Raw genomic sequence first — 20,334 nt, forward strand, 5'->3', positions numbered from 1 at the left:
GAAACATGATTGGACTCGCTGTAATTGCCTTGACTTTGAGAAGTGCTATAGAGTCAGCTCTACATACCGATCGGCAAGATACGTTTGACTCTTGGCACAGTCAGACAGAGAGACAAACAAGATGGCCAATTAGAACTAGTACCATAGCAGAATCGTCATGTCTGCTATGAAGGCAAAGGCCAGCTTGGGCTGAACTTAGTCTCAATCTAGGATACCAAATCTTTGAAGCCGCTCAAGCATGGCAGACAAATACTAGAACTTTCGAAGCGTGATTGATAGGAAAACCCAGGACGGCGCAGGCCACTAATAATCGCGCGATGGTCAAGCGCCCTTCATTATAGAAGTACTTTCGTAGTGCGGGACTTCTTCAGACCTTCATGTCGAATTCTGTAGAACTTCAGGCCCCTAGAATCGGCAGCGAGTCCTTCAGATGTTCCCTTCATCAATGGTATAAATATATTGCGCCTGCTGAGGCATAACAGTCGGTGCGTAATCTTCCAATCAGTCACTAGCCTCCGCGGGAGATAACGTTCAGGGATTGGCTGTTGTCCGGGCGTCTGGGCGCTGCTTTGCCGCAAAACTAGGGGTCGATTTTTTCCTCTCGGTCTTGAGCACTTAAAACAACAGCTGTAAGTAAGGTGTTCACCTGCCTCAACCTTGCTGTAGCAGGAAAGGGCGTCAAAGGAAGAAGACGAGGTTTCTAAAGTGGGTAGCTGGGCCCGCTCAACACATTTCAATGCACCTGGGACTCACTCGCGCTATGCTGGACGTGGCAGCGATAGGTGCTGGAATGACGCATTACCGCTGTGTCACTGCTCAGTTCAATGGGGGGGATTATATTCCCATAGTGCAGTTGAATATGTCAGGGTTAAAACGCAGGTACAAGCTCACAGACATTGACTATCAAATATTGCAGGGCAAATTGAGCTTGATTGCAACCTACAACACATGAAATATAGTCGCCTGTCCGGCTGATTATATTCCGTCATTACTCGAATAAATAAATACAAGACAGGGACGCTTCATCTCTACGTGACTTGACTAAGTCGCGACCGGAAAAAAGCTATCACCAACGCTCAATTGGCGTCTAGGAATTTATTCCTGCTCCATCTGACATGCTTTTCTTCCTCTATACCCATAAGATCTAGCTCACTTTTCATCTTTTGGATGGCAGAGAACAGATCTTGCGGGCTCAAAGATCCAGGAATGACTAAGTGTCGCCCCGGAATACTTTCAACGGGGATTCCACCGTCATCGCAAGGAGAGTAACACTCCTGACCACGGAACTCGGTGACTTGAAAGTGCGTAACGCCACGAAGCTTCATTGCCATGGTCTCCGCTGCCGATTCAATACATCGCTGAATTGCATCGCCAGTGAAACCATCCGCTTGAGTGGCGGCTCCAATAACATGCTCTCGCGAAAGACTGTGTGGGAATCTGCCAAGTACGATCCAGAAGATCTCGCGTCGCTCCTTCTCCAAAGGCAGCCCAACATGGACGTGCTTTGGAAAGCGGCGAACGAAGCCAACGTCAAGCGTCCATGGCAGATTCGTTGTCCCTATCACCACAACCTTAGGATACTTTGTCATGCAAGCTAGCAGCTCATTGATCATGCGTTGAGCTCCGTCGTTGCTACCCGATCTCCGAGCCCTGCAGATCGCGTCGGCCTCGTCAAAGACGATTACCGAAGGAGCATTTGAAGCCGCAATCTCGAACAAAGCTCTTGCATTTTTCTCCGAGCTGCCTACCCACTTGTCAACGAGATGGCTGCTGCTTACATTGTAGACAGGGAGTTTGCTCTCCGCCGCAAGAGCCAAAGCCAAAGTTGACTTGCCGGTACCCGGTGACCCATGGAACAGCATGTTCTTACAGCCATAACCCTCGTTCAGAAGATGCGGCCACTGGGGCGGAATATAGGCAGCAGCTTCTATGGCAGCCTTTGCAGCCTCGCAACCAGCTATCTTGTCCAAGGTCTTGACAGTTTTTGGATCCACAATGAGCCCTTCGATCATCGATTTCGTCTCGGCGGGTATCCATGAGAGGCTCGGGGCATTAGAAGGGGAAACCGGAGAGTTCCTGGGATGGAATCTCAGTAGGGGCGTAAGAATTTAAATTGGCTGGCCTACCCTTGAAGTTCAGGTGTAGAGCTCCGCAACAGCTGCACAAGCTCGTCAAATTGTTCTTCGTACCTCGGGAAATACTGACGTGCCTTGTCTAGATACTTCGATCGTTCACCTAAAGAGTGTGTCGGTGTGTATACAATCAAGGGATTCTGCGGGACTTACACACGACGCACATGAGCATAATGTAGTCAAGATGTAGTCTTGACAAGCTCTTGTGTAGCGCAGGCATTTGCCGTGCAGTAACTCGATCTATGACTAGCTCAAGCGTTCGGACAGTTCTCAGCACTCCGTGTCTGTTGGAAGCCTTGTTGCTTGGCCCTGGGGCTTCACCAGACGGATATCTAGATTCCCACAGTTCTCGGGCATCAGGCTTTCGGACCTAGGCTACAATCAGTCGGGTAGCAGGGTTGGGAAGCTGGGAGGCAAACCTCGAACCATGCCTTGTGCATGTCGGCAAGTCTTCGGTCAACGAATGCCTCTTCCGAGAAGATCGTCCACAAGTCACGCGCATACCTCTGCTTGGAGAAGCCAGCACTAACATCGAGTGGCTGACTTGGTAGCACGAGTGTCAAGTCCTCGACCACATCATAAGGGACTAGGTCAGGCAATTGCACTTCTTTGCTTGACATGCTGCTAGCCTGCCCAAGTTGACTCGTACTCTCGAAGCTATGCAATGGTTTCTTAGCTTGATTGCCTTCGTCAGATTGCTCACCTCTTCTTCTTTTTTCTGGCAGAGTCATTTTATGAGGCCTGACGATGGTTTTGGGTGATGATGCAAATCTTTGCGTGACTGGGTTTCTGGCATCGAGGTGTCAAGTGGCAAATTTAGAGCACGCGCTAATGGAAGATCATTCTCTTACGCTTTGCAAATACTCTTCTCCGCCCTCTGAACAATCGTCATCATAATTATCATCATCTTAAGTCTCGTAGAATATCCAATTGAGCATAATCTACATATTGAAGACTTGACGATACACATATATCAGACATTCAAATCGTGAGTCAACTCCGCAAGATGTCCAATAATTACTTGTCTCTAGATTGGCGGAATGGACCTCCTCCAAAGGAGATTGTTCATCGCCTCGAGCAGGTCTTTACAGATGTTGATGATGAGACCAAGTCTGGGACGACTTTACGCCTAAGTCAGTCTACAGCAAAGAAAGCATACTCTGTGGTGGAGAAGAATGGCCATCCCATCGTGATGCGCCATGACAATTCAGTACGTTTCTCATCTTGTTTGATTGACGCTATAGAGGCTTTGTCTCCGTACTCGTCCAGAGTTGACCTGGTAATAGAGCCACAAAGCATACAATGGTCAAGTTAAGTTCTGGAGTGAGGCATATACTATAGCTGTTTCGCTAGTGGATATGCAGGCACAGGAGCAAATGCTCAAGATCAGATTCATCCAGTACAGAGAGGTAGGCTGTCGCTCTTCTGACCCCTCGACGTTACTCCATAGCCACTTGGTCTTCCGCTTTGTAAGATCACACAACTAAAAATGTACTACAGGTGTTCCCAAACACTTCGATGACATTGGATCAAGGAAAGAGAATACTTACCAATCTTGCTTTGACCATTAAAGTGCACCCTCTTGCGCTCGGCGTTCTTGCAGAAGACCGAGGCGAGTCTTATCTTCTAGAAGGCACCTTGATGATGCAACAGTAGTATCCAATATCATTGCTTACCACAAGGCCGATGGGTCGGCTGAGTTTGCTAAGAGGAAAACTTTCAAGATGAGCAGGGTTCTTCGACGAGCATTCCTCAGCTGGTGGAGAGGTTGAAGGTTGGGATCCAGAACAAGCGCAGCGTTCGCGCAGTGATCACCACCGGGCATGCCAATTTGAGTAGCCTGCTTATGGATGATCAATTTGATGTGAACAACTGCATTGGGATAACCCTCTCGGGTTACCCTGGGTATTCCACTTGCGAGTGGAATCACATGCTATCCATAGATCACTTGCTTCAGCATCTCCCCTGGCTTATGCTTATTGATCACGATTTCCAGGGCTTCCATATCTTTTCCAAAGTGAAATATGGCTGTCGAAGCAGCGCCTGGGTGAGCGAGATTTCGGTTTGCTCGCTGCTTCAAAGCATCGGCCCCTTCAGAGATGATCTTACGCAGTCACCTGCTTTGCACCGTCCTGATTGGGAAGCTCAGTACAGAGCCGATTATCCTCGAAAGGATGATAGCGCTGTGGCCAAAACTGCCGACGAATGGGAGGCTCGGTGTGATCGAAAAATTATGCGGAAGTTTACTGCTGCCTCCGCGGCGGATAAATCACTGTATAAGTCTTTCGAGCGGACCGGATGGCTGCAATACGAGCCTGGCCTAAAAGAGGAGCTGAGGACAATGCTCAAACAGCCAAGCGTAAGTGTTGTCGTTGATCGAGTCACAATGTGTGCTACGCTAACACTTGTACAGAAATTTCGCCTAGCCGATCTGACCCAAGTCAGCACTCGCTACTTGCAGACTTTTCTCGAGACGAAGATCGAGGAGAAAAGTCCCGCGAAGACAGCGAAAGCGGCCGTTAAAGTGGAGGTTCGGGTCCCGGCGCGACGCTCTCCAGTTGGAGAAAGGTTCAAGCAAATTCCTAGTCAGATCCAGGACTCGGGCTCTGTGTCGTTGGCGAAGGCGGCGGTTGAAGATATTGCTTCAGCCGAGCCTGAGCTGACAGAAACTCAGCTTGAAGCGCTTGTGAGCGATCCCGTTGCCGACATGATATGATCTCTTGGACAATGTTCTTGGAGATCTCACGTCTGAAGCATTCGTTGTTCATGTGCTGGCATCAAAGGTCAATGCACCTATGCCGAAAGTCCTGTTCTTGTACATTGTATATAGCTGTTTCAATTGCAATGAAATCAGACCATTCTTAATGTGCACCGTGAAAGATGTAATCAGGATAAGACCATCAAGATATATACCCAACAGGAAATTCGTTAAGGTTTCGTAGCGGGAAAAGTTAAGAATGAAAGTAGAAAAGACTACCTAGATAGCATAGAGACGCGAAGAGATTCCATCCTGAACTATCTACTTATATCTATCTCTTAGCCCTAACGATAGGGCGCAGCCGCTTTGCAGCGCAAAACGACCCGGATAGTCTTCCGATTAGTTCGATTAGACATCCCGAGGCCCAGGCGTTAGCCGTCTGGCGAAGCGGTCTGCAGTGCGAATCGGCCCAGCTCCACTGCATACTACGAAGAATCGGAGGAGTGCATTTTATGGCCCCAAACGAGGGCATTCCAACGCGCCGCTCGCGAAGGAAACTCGTTCAGATTCCGTGGGGAAAGAAATCGGGAAAGAAAGCAAGAAAGACGAGACAGCATAGAGAGAGGTTTGCCCTTGGCTATCCACCCGTCTCTACCTCTTTCCCTCGACCCTCGACCCTATATAATATAGATACAGGAAAGAAAGGGTAAAGTTTACCGCTGATTTCACATTAGGAATTCAACATCGTGGGACAATGTTCGGGTTCGATCGAGTTGGTATTGGGGGAGATTATAGCGTACGAAGTGTGGGAGGCAGCTTAGGGACAGCTAGATGCCTTGGGTGACATAACGTCAGAAGCACCGCATGCAGTCGGGTCAGGCTTTTATAGGGTGATAGAAGCTCGTTGCCCCTCTACCTGATTTCTTATCAAGAGGAGAAACGATTACACGAAAGAGGTTACTGACCTTAGCTGTACAGGCGGTTTATAATCTTAGATATTCATCTGGTTAGCTTATAGCAAGCAGTCTAAGCAGTCAGCAATCAATCAATCAATTAATGTTATAGTTACATGTCAGGTATAGGCAGGTAGCTTGCAGTCAGATGTATCCATCTCATTGTAGTAGTCCTATCCGATGCTGCCGTAGCAGCAGCAGCCAGCTCCATCTCTCTGCATGCCCTCATACATACAGTCACCCCCGTAGGGCACAGACACAACGCTCCAGCAGCCACAGAGCAGACAGCACGCACCTCACACCCCACATATCCGCACACCGTACCCAGCACCCAACACCCAGCCGGGGGCTGTATGCAGGCTCCACCCCCTCCTTACACCGCATCCTCCCTCGCTGATAGCTCTAAGACAAGATCGCTAGGCGCACAGTAGAATCAGGCTCCGCGAGTCTGGAAAGGGGTAAATGCATTGGCGGCCGCCCTCCTCCGACTGCTCGCAGTTATCCCGGCATCATTCGTCTATACACTCCCCTAGACTGCAGCAAGCAAGGGTCTGATATAGCTGTCGACCTACTTTTGAGTTATCCCTCATACTGTGGTAGGTAGTTAATATCCTTATACTTGCAGGCAGTCTTCGAAGAGTTGTAGTTGCTCGCGAGGGAAGTGAACCCCAGAGGGAACTCCTTGCTGATGCGTCGGGTGAGGCGATTATGCGAATCGCGGCTTCCATACATGGCGCTTGCTCGGACTACACTCAGTCCCGAGTAGCGCCAGATTCCTAGTAGAATTCGGACTGGCTTCTGACGGCGTTCCTAAGAAGTGGCGGGCTTGGGGGCGTAAGTCGGGCGACCGCCTGCTGCAGCAACCGGAGGCGGAGTGCTGGGGCGATTAGTGTTGCGTGCGGTTGAGGGACCAGGTGGCGTTCGGATCAGTGTCCTCGTAGCCACGAGGGTGGTAGTCAGGCCAGTCATCTTCAGAACGATTGCATATAAAGCCTCTTCCCTCCGCACCACTGCCTATAGCGTTTATGTCAGAATCGTTATCCTAGGCAAATGGATTCTTCTAGGTTTCATCTCCACGTGCGGCGCGTGCAGTGTCGTACTCGTCTTCAGTATCCTCGACGGTGATATAGTAACTGCTGTTCACTGCATCCGGCCCCCAGTCAGCAATCAAGATTCTTATCAGCGGTCAGAGCTACTCACATTTGCCCTTCTCGTTTATACCCGTCTCGAACGCGTGCGGCGAGCCAGGATCCGCAAAGAGATTCCAGGTCTGCTCGCTCGTTTGCTTTCAGCAGCTTGCAGTGCAAGCTGTCCAGGTCCATCCAGCTTCTCGAGAATCTCCTTAACCTTGTTCACCTGCTACCACGTTGGAACTTTAGAGCCCTAAATGTAAGCATTGCGTCTGCTCTTCGAAGTACCTTCCCGGGCCATTGATTGGAGTAAAGGACGCCATAGTTATAGGTGACAGCGAGGGAGACTGCTTGCAGCCGATTGTAATGATGATAGTGATGAAGATAGTAAGGGATGAGTTAATTAGGGCTAGGCGCTTGCTAGATATACTACGTATCTAGCGTGTAGGTAAGTTCGTGCTTGACAAACGATCATCCCTTTCCCTGTGTTCGGTAGGTACACGCTAGCAGGGATCAAATATAGGGCTTATCATTGGTCACATCTGGCTTGCCGCGGCCTGAGTAAGCAAGTCCTTGAGCCGCAGTGAGCCGCAGTGATTGGACAAATGATACTCCTCACATTCAACCCCTGCTAGCGTGTACTTATTGAGCACAGGGAAAGGGATAGGGTACGGTAGTCGTAATGCTAATGCAGGTAGCGGCAGTTAAAAGGATTCTTAGTTAATTGTAATCTATAATCTACGTAGATCCTTCTATTCAGGACTTACGTGTTTTAGCACATTCACGGCGGTCTTCATATTTACCGTATATCGCAGTATATGCTTCCTTTTCTGTTATCAATGTCTTCGCGACACACCATTAAAAGACTTGGTCTAACACGGTCCACACATCAGATCGCGCTCGCAACAGGCCGTATTTTCTAATGCCGGTGCTGATAACAAGCCTTCTTAGCGGGCACGTTGGAGCCTCGCGGAGAATTGCGACATGGTTCGAAGGATTTCAATTGTTTCGGTTCGAAGGATTTCAATTGCTCTGGTTCGAAGGATTTCAGTTGCGCTGGCTCGAAGGATTTCAATTGCTCCGGCTCGGAGCTAAGCTGTCCCAACCAGGCCGAGAGGTCTGAGCTACATGGATACGCTGACTAGCTACATCCCTGACGATCTGCGCGTTAGCGGTTCGGATAGTCGGCATCAACGAGCGTGTGCAATGCACCGGTCGATAAAACACCTGCAGCAAGGCAAGTGTTTCGTGCATGCGGTTGGCACAATCCACGTGGCTTTAAGGCGGAGATGGTGCTACTGTCGGTCAGATTTCATGCTTTTCTCTGTCGAACGCATTGCTATTTGAAAGCAAACCCGGCACGGTGGGCAGACATCTAGATCTGTTGAAATTCGGATCACGTGACTCTTGGCGTCTTGGCGGTCACGTGACATGGTCACGTGACACGCCTTAGCGTGTCCGTATCTAGTCGCTCTTTCCTTTATAGTAACTCTATAGTTAACAACTAAGTGTCTTACCTCATATTTTCATAGGTTATAAGCCCGGGCTCTACCCGGTAACTATTACATTATAACTACTATTCGCCTCTATAACTGCGGCTGCCCTTAGGCTTTTAGCATCTATCTTACGATGTCTAAAGTCTATTATATAAAGGCAGCAGTAGCTATAGAGGTATTCTTTTAATCTTCTCGATAAAGGTATTTCCCCCTCTCAAAATAGTTGTGAGTTTGAGCGAATATAATTCGCTAATAATATAAGGGGTTGAGAGTTACTTTCGCTCTTATTCTAAGCGAGCCGAGATATATCGCCTCTAGCCGAAGTATCGAACTCGCTAAATATATCAAGTATATAATCATATCGCTATACAACTAAGTTATATCGCTAAGACTCTTAAATCTTATTAGCTTTCGCTAAGTTAGAATACTTAACTCTATTAAAAGTAAAGTTATTTTATATTAATATTAAGTTTAAAACCATATGTTAACTATCGAATTAATAGTTATTAACTAAAAGTGGCTGGATGCCAGTATTAATAGTCTAACCGCAGTTTAAAGCATTTTAGAGCTGGCACTACTATCTCTTAATACGCTTATAAGCCTGCTAAGATTAAAATAATAAGAATATCTTATTAATATTAGCTTCTAGGCCTCCAGAAGCCCCTTAAAGAAGGGGGCTAAGACTCTATTATCGAATTCTTTTTCCGCGATCGTTTGTATTCTACTATCATAATTATAAAGCCAGAACAATCTTCGAAGTCTTACGGTAGCAGCCAGCGACGTAAATATCCTAGATCTAAGTCCCTAAATGAGCAGTATAAGAAGGGTGCTAATCCCTCTTTAAGAAGGAGATCCACACGTTTATAATAACTATATTCCGTATAATTCTATTAGAAACCAGCCTACGTTTATAAGTCATTTTTATTACTAAGTACCTTTTATTTCAACCAAATCGCCTATATCTATCGTAGCTCTACGTATAAGCACTTTTTATTTCTTATATAAGAACTCGAAGCTTAAAGGCGACAGTTGACTAATATTAATAAGATCTTTAAAAACTCTAATGACGATTAGAGTACCTATTCTACTCTCGCTACTTTACCGAACGATAGTCTTATCGACCCCGAATTCGAAGCCAGCGAAGACACTCTTAGCTCTATAAGCGATACTAAGCTATTCGACCTTCGTGCTAAAGAGCCTATTTTACCCGCTTCGAAGTTATTCTTAAAGTCTTTCTCTAACTCTACTATCTCGCCTAAAATAGTAGCTAAATTATCGTTATTATCGCCACCATCGCCCTCTCTATTAACATCCTATATATCATTATCTAGACTATTCTTTCGCGACGATAAATTTAAATAATTAGTTATAGCGCGCTGCGGTTAATACTCTTAATTAGTCTTAGTTTAGCGAGAGTAGTTTCCCTCTAACCTTTATCGCTATTCTGGAATCTAGCGTAGAATATATTAGATAAAGATAAGATATTAAGAACTAGTTAATACTTAACAACCTTTTACCCTTTATTAAAACTACTAAGCTCAAGACTTATATGGCTATTTTTCAACGCCTCGAGTATAGTAATCGCTAGCTTATCGAGATTAATTACGATAATGAGAATCCTTAGGTGATACTGAACGCTATCGTCAAATACTATAAGCCTAAGGGCTTCGGGCTCTACACGAAGCTAATTCGCCAACTACTCGATATCACTCTCACTTTCGAGGGAGGCGTTCGCCAATACGAAAAGAACTTTCGTAAGATTACTACCGAAATCGCTAGTCTATATAAGTCGCTCGCTCTATTAAAGTCTTTTCTAATTTAGCTCTTTCTTATAAGACTCGAGAACTCTTTTAATATCTTCGTGATAACTTATACCCAGACCCACGAGCTATATAACGATAAGGCCGTTAAATTCGATAAGGTTATCTATATCGCGGTGAATAAAGAGACTCGCCTACTATTATTTAAAGACGGCGGTATCGCTATGTACGCTATCTGTAATAGTAGCGGCAAGGGTAAAGATAAGTAATCCGCTAGATACTATAAAGCTAACGACTTAGAAATTAATCGCGAAACTTATTCTTCATATAAGGTTGTCGAATGTAAATTTAAATATCTCTTCGTTAAATGCTGGATCAAGTTTTCTTATCTAAAGCCCGAAAAGTTCATGTCGAATAAGGAAAAAAAGAAGAAGGCTTAAATCGCTGTGATCAACTTTAATAATATAGAGGAGAGCCTCAGCACCAAGCGTAAGCGTATCGAAGAGACGCCCTTTAACGCCTCTGCTTTAGAGAGAATAAGTATCTTAATATCAACTATATCTTTCTAAAAGAACTAAATTCGACTATATATTATATAAATCCCAGCCTCGATAATTTCAATATCCTCGATGCGACTAATAATAAGAAAGTTATTAACTTAATAGTTGTCGATTCTAGTCTAAAGCACAACTTAATAATAGCTAACTTCGCCGATCTATGCTCTCATATAATAGTGAACTCTAGCTACTCTCGCCATTCCTTCGCCGATCGTTCGATATTTATTATCTATAAAAAGATCTACTCTCGCCCTATCCGCGGCATTAAAAGCAATTAAGTTTAGCTTCTCGACCGTAATACTATTAGCTTAAACTGCTCTATTTAAGATAAGCGTATAAGTATTACCCTACTCAACGTCTTATATATACCCAATATAAGCGTTAACCTTCTTTCCGTTAATAAACTCTTAAATATCGATATTATAATCGACTTTTATAAGACTAACTACGCTCTAATCAAAGATGACTTAAAGCTTATAAACACTCGTAATCGAGATCTATTCTTTCTCAACCTTTAAGATAGTTCAAATAGTGCTTTAATAACATATAGTATTTCTTCGAACTCGATTTATTAACTCTAATATACTCATATAGATTATTTAGATTAGTAGAACCTAAATAGACTCTCCGCTATAGCGATAGATATAGATTTTACTAAAAATATCGCGGATGAGTATACTTACGAGTGCTATATTATAGGGCGTTAAAAGACTATCCCCTATACTAGTCCCACTACGCCCGATATACAACTGAGCGAATTCATTTATAGCGATCTTATAGAGCCTCTATCCCCTATAGGTTTTAATAACTATAGATACTTTATAATATTTAAGAATAATTTTATCTTCTACTCTAAAGTCTACTATATTCGCTATAAGAGTAAGACCTTCGCTATATTCTTATAATTTAAGGCTTATCTTAAATCATATAGCTATAAGATCTCTTATATTCGCCTTAATAATAGGGGCGAGTATATATTTAAAGCCTTTCTTAACTATCTCGCTTTATTAGATATTAAGTAGAAATCTATTATCCTTAGTAACCCCTAGATAAACGATGCGACCGAGCGTTTTGGGTAAACCTTACTATATAAGATACATTTCATTCTTTTAAACTTCAATCTTAATAAATCTTTTTAGCCTAAAATCGTTATTATCGCTAACTATCTAACGATGCGGTCGCCTAACGTCAGGACCATCGTAATCCCTTTCGAGGCCTTCTATTAACGAAAGTCTATTCTTTTCTACTTACGCATAATCGATTTTATCGCTTACGCGATAAAACGAATCTAGAAGAAGCTTATAGATCGAAGCGAAAAGTGTATACTGCTGGGGTATAAGAGGGAGCATATCTTTCGACTATATAATCTTATTAAGAAGATAATTATTCGCGCTAATAGCGCGTACTTCGTAGAAAAACGACCCTTAGTCGTAGACCCGGAAGAAGAAATCGAGATTTACGAGCCCTCGAATAAACGATAATGTCTGATAGTATCAGTATCCGCTATAGGGGAGGCACTGAATGGGTAGCGTATTACTAATATTTCGAAAAACGTTAAATCTAAAGAAGCACCAGAAAACGTTACATCTATAACTAAAACAGTTATTAAACCTTCGGCGGCTTTAAGACCTCTAGCACCTATAAGATTAAGGTCAAATTTCCCCTAATTAGCTAATAAGCTAGCGCCTTCGCGGAGACCTACGTAAGAGCCTTTAATATAACGTACTTAATTAACTACGCGAGAGCCCTTAACTTAAGCGCCTCTAATACGGGCTACTCGATTAAATACTATATCTATATTATTACCGGTAGTTCGACCTACGCCACCTATATAAGAAATTTCCTTAGGCTCAGATTTATTATCTACTATTATCGAAGTTATATAAGCTATCCGCGAAGACCATAAGTTAAGCGCTATTTAAAGGATACTATATGATCACTCGAATCTCACAGTTTCGAATCTACGGGACCTATCCCCTAATCCTCTTTCGGAGGCCTTTATAATATTCGCCCTACTTACGAATTATACTAATAAGTCGAATATTTTCGAGCTTATTACTTATAAGCAGGCCATATCTAACTAGCTATTTTAAATAAATTAAGAACTTTTTATAAAGAATAAATATAAATCTCTTATGAATAATAATACTTAATATCTTATTTAAACGCCTTTCGGGGCTTATATTCTAAGAGGTAGATAAGTCTATATCTTAAAATGGGGTCTCGATAGAGAAATTACCCGCTATAAGACACGCTAAGTTATTTAAGAATTTAAATAATAAAAGAGCCGTAACTATTATAACACTTTCGCGTTGATGGTAAAGCTTATAAGCTATAAGGCGATCTTCGCATTTATAGCCGCTCTGAATTGGGATCTAAAGTAAATAAACGTTAAAACTGCCTTTCTATACGGTAACGTAAAAAAAGAGATTTATATACGCTAATTTGATGACTTTAGTAAAGATAATATCAAGGTCTATAAGCTAAATAAGGCACTTTATAATCTAAAGTAGTCCCCTCGAGTCTAATATTAGTATTTCTCGAAGTATATAAAGGAATTAAGCCTTCTCCCTATTGAATTGAATGATAGCGTGTTTATAGACTCTAAGGAGAGTACTATTATAACGCTCTATATCGACGATATCTTAATTACCAACCCAAGTAAAGTCGGGATTTAGCGAATTAAGAAGGGACTTAACGCGAAGTTTTATATATCGAATTTAAGATTATATATCTACTACTTGGGTATAATCGTTAAGAGGAATCGTCGTAGTAATATCCTTCGCCTAGGATAAGAGGCTTACGTTACTCGGTTCTTAAATCATTTTAACTATTAAAACCTCACCCCGGCATCAACACCCCTCGAAACCAACCGCAAACTGGCTCCCGCCGAAGAGGGCTATATCGCCCCAAAGAAATTATAAGAAAAACTATTAATCCGCGGTGAGATCTCTTATATATACTATACTCGGTACCCGTCCCAACATCGCCTACGCGGTATTATTAGTAAGTCGCTACTCAGTTAACTCGACTCTAGCGCACTAAAATACGATTATTTAAATCTTTCGATATCTAAGAAGTATAGTGCACTACGAACTCGTGTATAAAGGCTCCCTTTAAGAACTTATCGGTTATATCGATTCTAATTAAGCTAGCGATATAACTCGAAGATCTATATCTAACTATCTCTTTAATATAGAGAGCGACGCGATTAGTTAATTATTTAAGCGTTAAGCTATTGTAATATTATTCACTTATAAGATAGAGTATATCGATTAGACGCAGGCTATTAAAGAAGCGATCTAGCTAAAGAATCTACTTAATTAACTTCTTCGCCCCGACGATGTGAACCCTAAAGCTATTATTATTTTCGGTGATAATTAGGGCGTAATTGCCCTCGTAAAGAACGCTTAGTTCTATACTCGCACTAAGCACATTGACATTGCCCACCATTTCGTGCGGGAAAAGGTTAATAATAGCACTATAGACATGCGGTATGTTCCCACTGATAAACAGATGGCTGATGGGCTTACCAAGGCCCTTTGCTTAAATAAATTCGTTGCTTTTCGGGATGCCCTTGGGGTGAAAGCTGTATCTACTCACCCCCTCGGCAGCCGATAACCTTACTGCTATCTCAGTATAGCCTCAGTTTAATGATGTCTAGCAGGGGAGCCATTCTATTACATCTACACCTGGATTTAAGGGAGCCGCCTGTTACCGACTACTCCAAGGGAGCCATTTCATTGGTCCCCGCACTACGGATAATCTATCCGAGCCGCCCGCCGAGCCGCCATATCAGACTTGGCACTCAGCGAACTCGCTATTCCACACCGGAACAGCTATTTCTTCAGCGCTATTGCCACTATCGCTACCAAACTTCCAGGGCTCTTTCGAGAGACTTATACCTATTCGTCACCAATGCCTCGGGTATTGCACCTCGAATTTGCCGCCGCCAGCCACTATTACCAAGAACCAGTCACCTGGAACGGCCTAGGATTTCTTCCAATTATTTCATTCAGCCACCCCCACATATATCCTCCGGCCTCAAATCGGTCGATTTTTGGTGTGCACCAGATGGCCTGGAAATAAAATTTCCAAAAAACCGCTTTTTGACAAAAAGTGGAATTTGGGTCGAATTTTGGTGGGGGACTGGTCTGACATAGTCGTTTTCAGATTTCGACTTTTCACTTTACCTACCCCGTTTTGGACGTTACGAACTTTAAATCTCGTGTTTTTTAATTTCGTCCACATAGGGGGGGATAGGGGTATAGAAGGTGTAAGGGGTGTGCTTTCACGCTAGCTACCCGGCACTAACTCACCTTAGTTATCCGGCTCGGATTTCACCTCAATCACCCGGCGCTAACTCACTTTAATAACCCGGCGAAAATCGACCAAGTCATTTCACCTTACCTACCCGGTTTTGATACCGTCAGCATTAAACTTCGTGTTTATTCGGTTTCGCCTATGAGAGGATACGTGCGAAGGGGAGTGTTGAAATTCGGATCACGTGACTCTTGGCGTCTTGGCGGTCACGTGACATGGTCACGTGACACGCCTTAGCGTGTCCGTATCTAGTCGCTCTTTCCTCCATAGTAACTCTATAGTTAACAACTAAGTGTCTTACCTCATATTTCCACAAGATCTTGGTAACTTGGAGATGCTGATTGGCGGAAGAATGACACTCCTGCTAATTATGAAATGATAATGGCGGTGGTAAGCTTGCTCGCCTGGACCGGACAGCATCCGAATTACCAACAGCTATCGACCCTGTCTAGTCCCCGCACTTCCAATCAAACAAAAAACCTTAACATTCGAGTACCTACCCTGAGAATCAGTTTCCCGCTCCTTGACAACATGTCGAATGTCGAACGACGTGGTCCTTTTTGAACCATACCCAATTGCATCAGAATGCATCTTCTGTCTTTACTCCTCTGCCCTGTTCTGTTCGCGGTGCAGCACTTTGCAGCTCCTGCTTCTTATGTCCCTAATGATCCAAGCACATCGTTCGGTGCATCCGGCGTCGACGCGACCTACGACTACATAATCGTCGGAGGAGGAACGGCTGGCTTAGCTGTCGCATCTCGGCTGGCCGAGAATCCCAACATCACCGTCGCAGTTATCGAAGCTGGCGGGTTCTATGAAGCTGACGATGGCAACATCACCGTTGTGCCCGGATATTGCACCGTGTATGCGGGAACAGCGCCTAACGACACAGATCCCCTTGTGGACTGGGGCTTCGTTACCACGCCACAATCTGTAGGCTATGAGACTCGGGAAATGCCATAACAATGACCGTCGCTGATAGTCGCATATGCAGGGTGCGAATAATCGAAGCCTGCACTACGCGCGTGGCAAAACACTGGGAGGATCCTCTGCTCGGAATTTCATGTACTACCACAGGCAGACACTGGGGTCCTCGGAGAAGTGGGCAAAAGAGACTGGCGACAGCAGCTACACCTTCCCCAACCTCCTACCCTTCTACGAAAAGAGTGTAAATTTTACCGCCCGCTCGGTTGCATATCCCAACAGCTCCAACGTCCAAGATCCGTCAGTGTTCAACCCGACCGGTGGTCCATTGCAGGTCTCCTTCGGCGACTATGATGACCCTTGGGGAACATGGGCGCAAGTGGGACTTCAAGCGGTGGGGCAGGCGCCGATTGATGGCTTTCAAAGTGGAAAATTGATAGGCTCTGCCTACGTTCCTTCCACTATTGACCCTACAACGGCGACAAGATCATCTTCCGAGGCCAGTTTCTTGCAATCTGCGCTGAAAAACACGACTCTCAAGGTCTACAACAATACCCTCGCACAAAAGATCCTCTTTGACAAAAGGACGGCCACAGGTGTCCTCGTCGCCCCAGAAGGTGTTTCGGGGGTTAATGGCAGCTCGTACACACTGAGCGCCCGAAATGAAGTCATCATCTCAGCAGGTGTCTTCCAGTCTCCGCAACTCCTCATGGTCTCGGGCATTGGGCCGCAAGAGACACTCAAAAGCTTGGGAATACCTATAGTCAAGTCTCTCGCAGGCGTCGGTCAAAATCTCTGGGACCACGTCTTTTGGGGCACGTCTTACCCCGTGAATTTAGTCACCAACTCCGCGGGTCTCAACAGCCCCGCCGCCGCCGCTGCCGGCATTGAAGCCTATCAAACCATGCACGCTGGTCCCCTCACCATTGGTGGCATCGAGGTGCTGGGATGGGAGAAACTACCTGAGCAATATCGGAGCCAGCTTTCCCACGCTACTCAGAAAGCTCTCAACGACACTTTCCCAGCTGACTGGCCGGATCTCGAATTCCTCCCTGCCAGCGGTGTGTTGGGATATCAGAGGAACTATGCGACCGAGGACCCAGAAGATGGGTATAACTACGCTACGGTGGCGACGGCGCTCGTTTCGCCCCTGAGCAGGGGCAACGTCACAATCAATAGCACCAGCATGGCCGATCCCCCCCTGATCAACCCGAATTATCTCAGCCATCCCGGCGATGTCGAGGTGGCCATTGCAGCATTCAAGCGCCAGAGGCAGGTTTGGGCCAATGTTAGTAAAATAACTGTTGGGCCGGAGAAGATCCCTGGCATGTCTGTGCAGACCGATGCTGAGATATTGGAGTTCATCAAAGAAGCATTGGCGCCGGTATGGCATGCGGCTGCGACATGCAAGATGGGGCCTAAGAGCGACTCAAAGGCCGTTGTGGGACATGACATGAAGGTGCACGGGATTCAGAGGTTGAGAGTGGTGGATGCAAGCAGTTTTCCCTTCTTGCCGCCGGGGCATCCGCAGGCTACAATCTACGCCGTCGCGGAGAAGCTGGCGAGTGAAATATTGGCTGCGTTGGCCAAGAAGGCGAAAAGGTCTGAAAGCATGGTTGAGACAGTGTAAATAGTGTTTAATATCTACATATAGAACTCGCACGTACATGTTCATCCAGGAAAGCTGCCTTGTTATTGGAATAGGCTTTTTATCCAACCATACTGTGTCTAATGAAGAAAAAACCAAAATATAACACTCGAGAAGCTCAGCCTCACGACAACGGCATCCGACGTCATGGATCCGCAGGTGCCCACTGAGCATCCAGCCTTTGACTCCGCAGCGCCTTTGCTGGCCCTCCTAGTTCCCGGGTTGGATGCGCCTCGCTCGTCAAAAATTATCGGCCTCATCATAATGCTGCTCAACAGTCTGCCCCTTCGGGATCCCCCTTGATACCTGCGGCACATCGCCACTGGGCATTCTCACCGCATGTGTCGTTAGACTGCCATGCTCTAGCGTTCCATTCTCCTCGTCTAACCTCGCAAAACCCGCAGCGTTGCTAACATCCGTTGATGGACTGAATCCTGGTCTCGAACTTAAATGACTAAGCCCAATGGCGGCACCGGAGCGCGAATTTGTGTTTTTGGAGTTGAAAACGTAGGTGGATTTAATCGTGAAAAGGCCAAAGCGGGAGAGAAGAGGCCGGAGCGTAGGCAGGCAGGCGCAGATTATGCCAAGGGATTGCTCCACTACGGTCCAGATTACGGCGGTCGTAATGGTATACTCGAAATCGTCGAAGTTTGCCAGGTTGAAGGCCCAGACGCGAACAATGGAAGCAACACAAGCGCTGTGGGTCGAACGATATGTCAGCTTAGTTCACTTCTGTCTGATATTTTCAAAGGCGGGGACAACGAACGTAAGAGGATACGTACAGTGTACCGAGCAGGAATACGCCAGAGAGAATAATTTTCGACCTGGTATCCAAGTTCAACCGCCAGACCATCATCATCGGCAATACCAAAATCGAGAAGTCGATAAGGAGGTTCGCAACTCCATTCCATCGGTAGAAAGCGTCTTGGTCAATGCAACTGCCCCCTTTTATCGCTTTATCCCAATAGTATGCAATTGGACTGCACTCAAATACTGCGACAAGAGTGTCTGCCACAAAGTAGGCAAGCACTATCAGCCACATGACCGCCAATATCAATCGAAACCATCGAACCACACCGAAAAGCCGGTAGTATAGGAGGATGAGAGATGTCTTGATGGCGCAGGCAGTGGCGAAGTATAGGATTTGGAGCGCTAATTGAGACTTTTCGGGCAGGAACGTCAGATGGAGGATCTCTGTAAAGTTCTAGGCCAGTAGCTGGGCTTACTTTGAAAAAGATGATAAGGTCGCCCTCGGTAACAGGACCGCCATATGCCTGAGTATGACGGCCAAAGTTGCAAATTCGGATTGGGACCCAGTAACAGACGCAGAGCCCAAAGTCCAGAATCTGAGGCACTGTAAGGCCAGGAGCTTGTCTCTGGGAGTAACTGTGCGGGACGATTTCGTATATCTCACCAGCGCAAGGACAATGGTATAGTCATCCCACCAGAAGGTCGCGGCCGAAATGCTCCTGGCAGCGAACCGTGCTACGACAGCAATGGTCTGCAGAACTGCCAATGTAATTGTGGCAGCGTAAAGGCCTGGCACGCGAGTCTGGTCATAGGCATTGCTGTTGCTGCCATTGCCAGACATTATGCCCCGGATGCTGTCGTCGCAAGTTTCTGTGGGGAAAGAAGGGCAGCTTCGACGGAAGGCATACCGTAATGGCCCAAAAGGGGCACCAAAGTCAAAGCCTCGTGCTCATGACGGACTGTGCATGCTCTAGGAACGGCCAGGGGAAGCCGGGAAGGGAAAGTCAGTTCCGTTGGCGTTGCATTCTCATTCCGTGACACGAGACACCCCTGTTGTTGTAGTACAGTTGGCGTCGTCTAAGTAAGTTCGAATGTTGGACACTTGGAGATCCAAATTATGGTCGCCTGTGAGCCTCGCACTCACCCCACCATTACTATTACTACCACTAGGGTGAGAGCTTGGAGGGAGGGTAATCTTGACCGAGCCGATGATAAACCCAGCGTGATCATTTGTCCTTTTCCTTAGTGGATTTTCAAGTCAACCTCAAATTTCCTAGATCCTTGAGGTTCGTCGCAGTAGCAATTATTAACGTTACTAGCAGCTAAAAGGCGCTTTTTATACACTTTTCATTTCCTCTAGTTAACCTTCCTTTGATCTAAGAATCTTTCGATACTCAAGCCGGTTTTTAATGCTGGGCCAGTAAGCGAACCCTAGATACACCCAAGTCCCGATATCTGAACAGTAATAGCAGCTGTGACAGAACTTTCTATACGAAACCTGTAGCACTCGATCGCGTGAATAAGTCTTACAGCAGGATTATTCCTCAATATCTAGCCAAAAGAAAGTTATCAGAGCATGAATAGGTTCGGGTGATCTTCGGCCGACCCAACATTAAAAACCGTCTTGAGTACGATATTTGTTTTAAATAAACGCCGCACGGGCGCTAAGCAATCCGAGATGCGATGATGATGCTACGATCTTTCTGACTCTGATGCTTATTATGTAAGTCTCGAAGCCGTATCATAGAGACTATTTCACAAATGTTTCGACAATTGAATTCTACTTAATAGATTATTCTTCGAGATCAACAAGAAAACAGATCACATCTCCAAATCTCGCTTCAAGGCTGAGATCGTCGGGGTTTTTCGAAGAAACCTTTCAAATTCACTTTGACCCCACTCAGACCTCGAACCCGGACGAGGTTCCCCACCCCGTTGCGCAGCGTAAACCGTAAATTATGGT

The 20,334-nt window shown here is 45.6% G+C and overlaps 4 protein-coding genes across 4 annotated transcripts; 2 read left to right on the forward strand and 2 right to left on the reverse strand.

Moving 5' to 3' along the window:
* Window positions 1-1,076: 1,076 nt before the first annotated feature.
* Window positions 1,077-2,863, reverse strand: HO133_007594 (uncharacterized protein; the record flags this gene model as incomplete). Its single annotated transcript, XM_037298464.1, has 4 exons — window positions 1,077-2,076; window positions 2,127-2,235; window positions 2,286-2,502; window positions 2,552-2,863. 4 exons carry the CDS (start codon window positions 2,861-2,863, stop codon window positions 1,077-1,079), a joined length of 1,638 nt encoding a protein of 545 aa, XP_037155800.1.
* Window positions 2,864-3,138: 275 nt separating this feature from the next.
* On the forward strand, window positions 3,139-4,848 carry HO133_007595 (uncharacterized protein; the record flags this gene model as incomplete). The annotated part of the gene is made up of 4 exons (XM_037298465.1): window positions 3,139-3,342; window positions 3,419-3,541; window positions 4,129-4,491; window positions 4,546-4,848. 4 exons carry the CDS (start codon window positions 3,139-3,141, stop codon window positions 4,846-4,848), a joined length of 993 nt encoding a protein of 330 aa, XP_037155801.1.
* A 10,786-nt stretch (window positions 4,849-15,634) lies between these two features.
* On the forward strand, window positions 15,635-17,603 carry HO133_007596 (uncharacterized protein; the record flags this gene model as incomplete). Its single annotated transcript, XM_037298466.1, has 2 exons — window positions 15,635-15,982; window positions 16,044-17,603. The coding sequence occupies 2 exons, from the start codon at window positions 15,635-15,637 to the stop codon at window positions 17,601-17,603; spliced, it is 1,908 nt and encodes a 635-aa protein (XP_037155802.1).
* A 258-nt stretch (window positions 17,604-17,861) lies between these two features.
* HO133_007597 (uncharacterized protein) lies at window positions 17,862-19,212 on the reverse strand (the record flags this gene model as incomplete). The annotated part of the gene is made up of 4 exons (XM_037298467.1): window positions 17,862-18,318; window positions 18,404-18,825; window positions 18,848-18,997; window positions 19,036-19,212. 4 exons carry the CDS (start codon window positions 19,210-19,212, stop codon window positions 17,862-17,864), a joined length of 1,206 nt encoding a protein of 401 aa, XP_037155803.1.
* Between the last annotated feature and the right edge of the window lie 1,122 nt (window positions 19,213-20,334).

This window comes from Letharia lupina (assembly GCF_014066315.1).
Source record: "Letharia lupina isolate WasteWater1 chromosome Unknown contig_4, whole genome shotgun sequence".
NCBI lineage: Eukaryota > Fungi > Ascomycota > Lecanoromycetes > Lecanorales > Parmeliaceae > Letharia > Letharia lupina.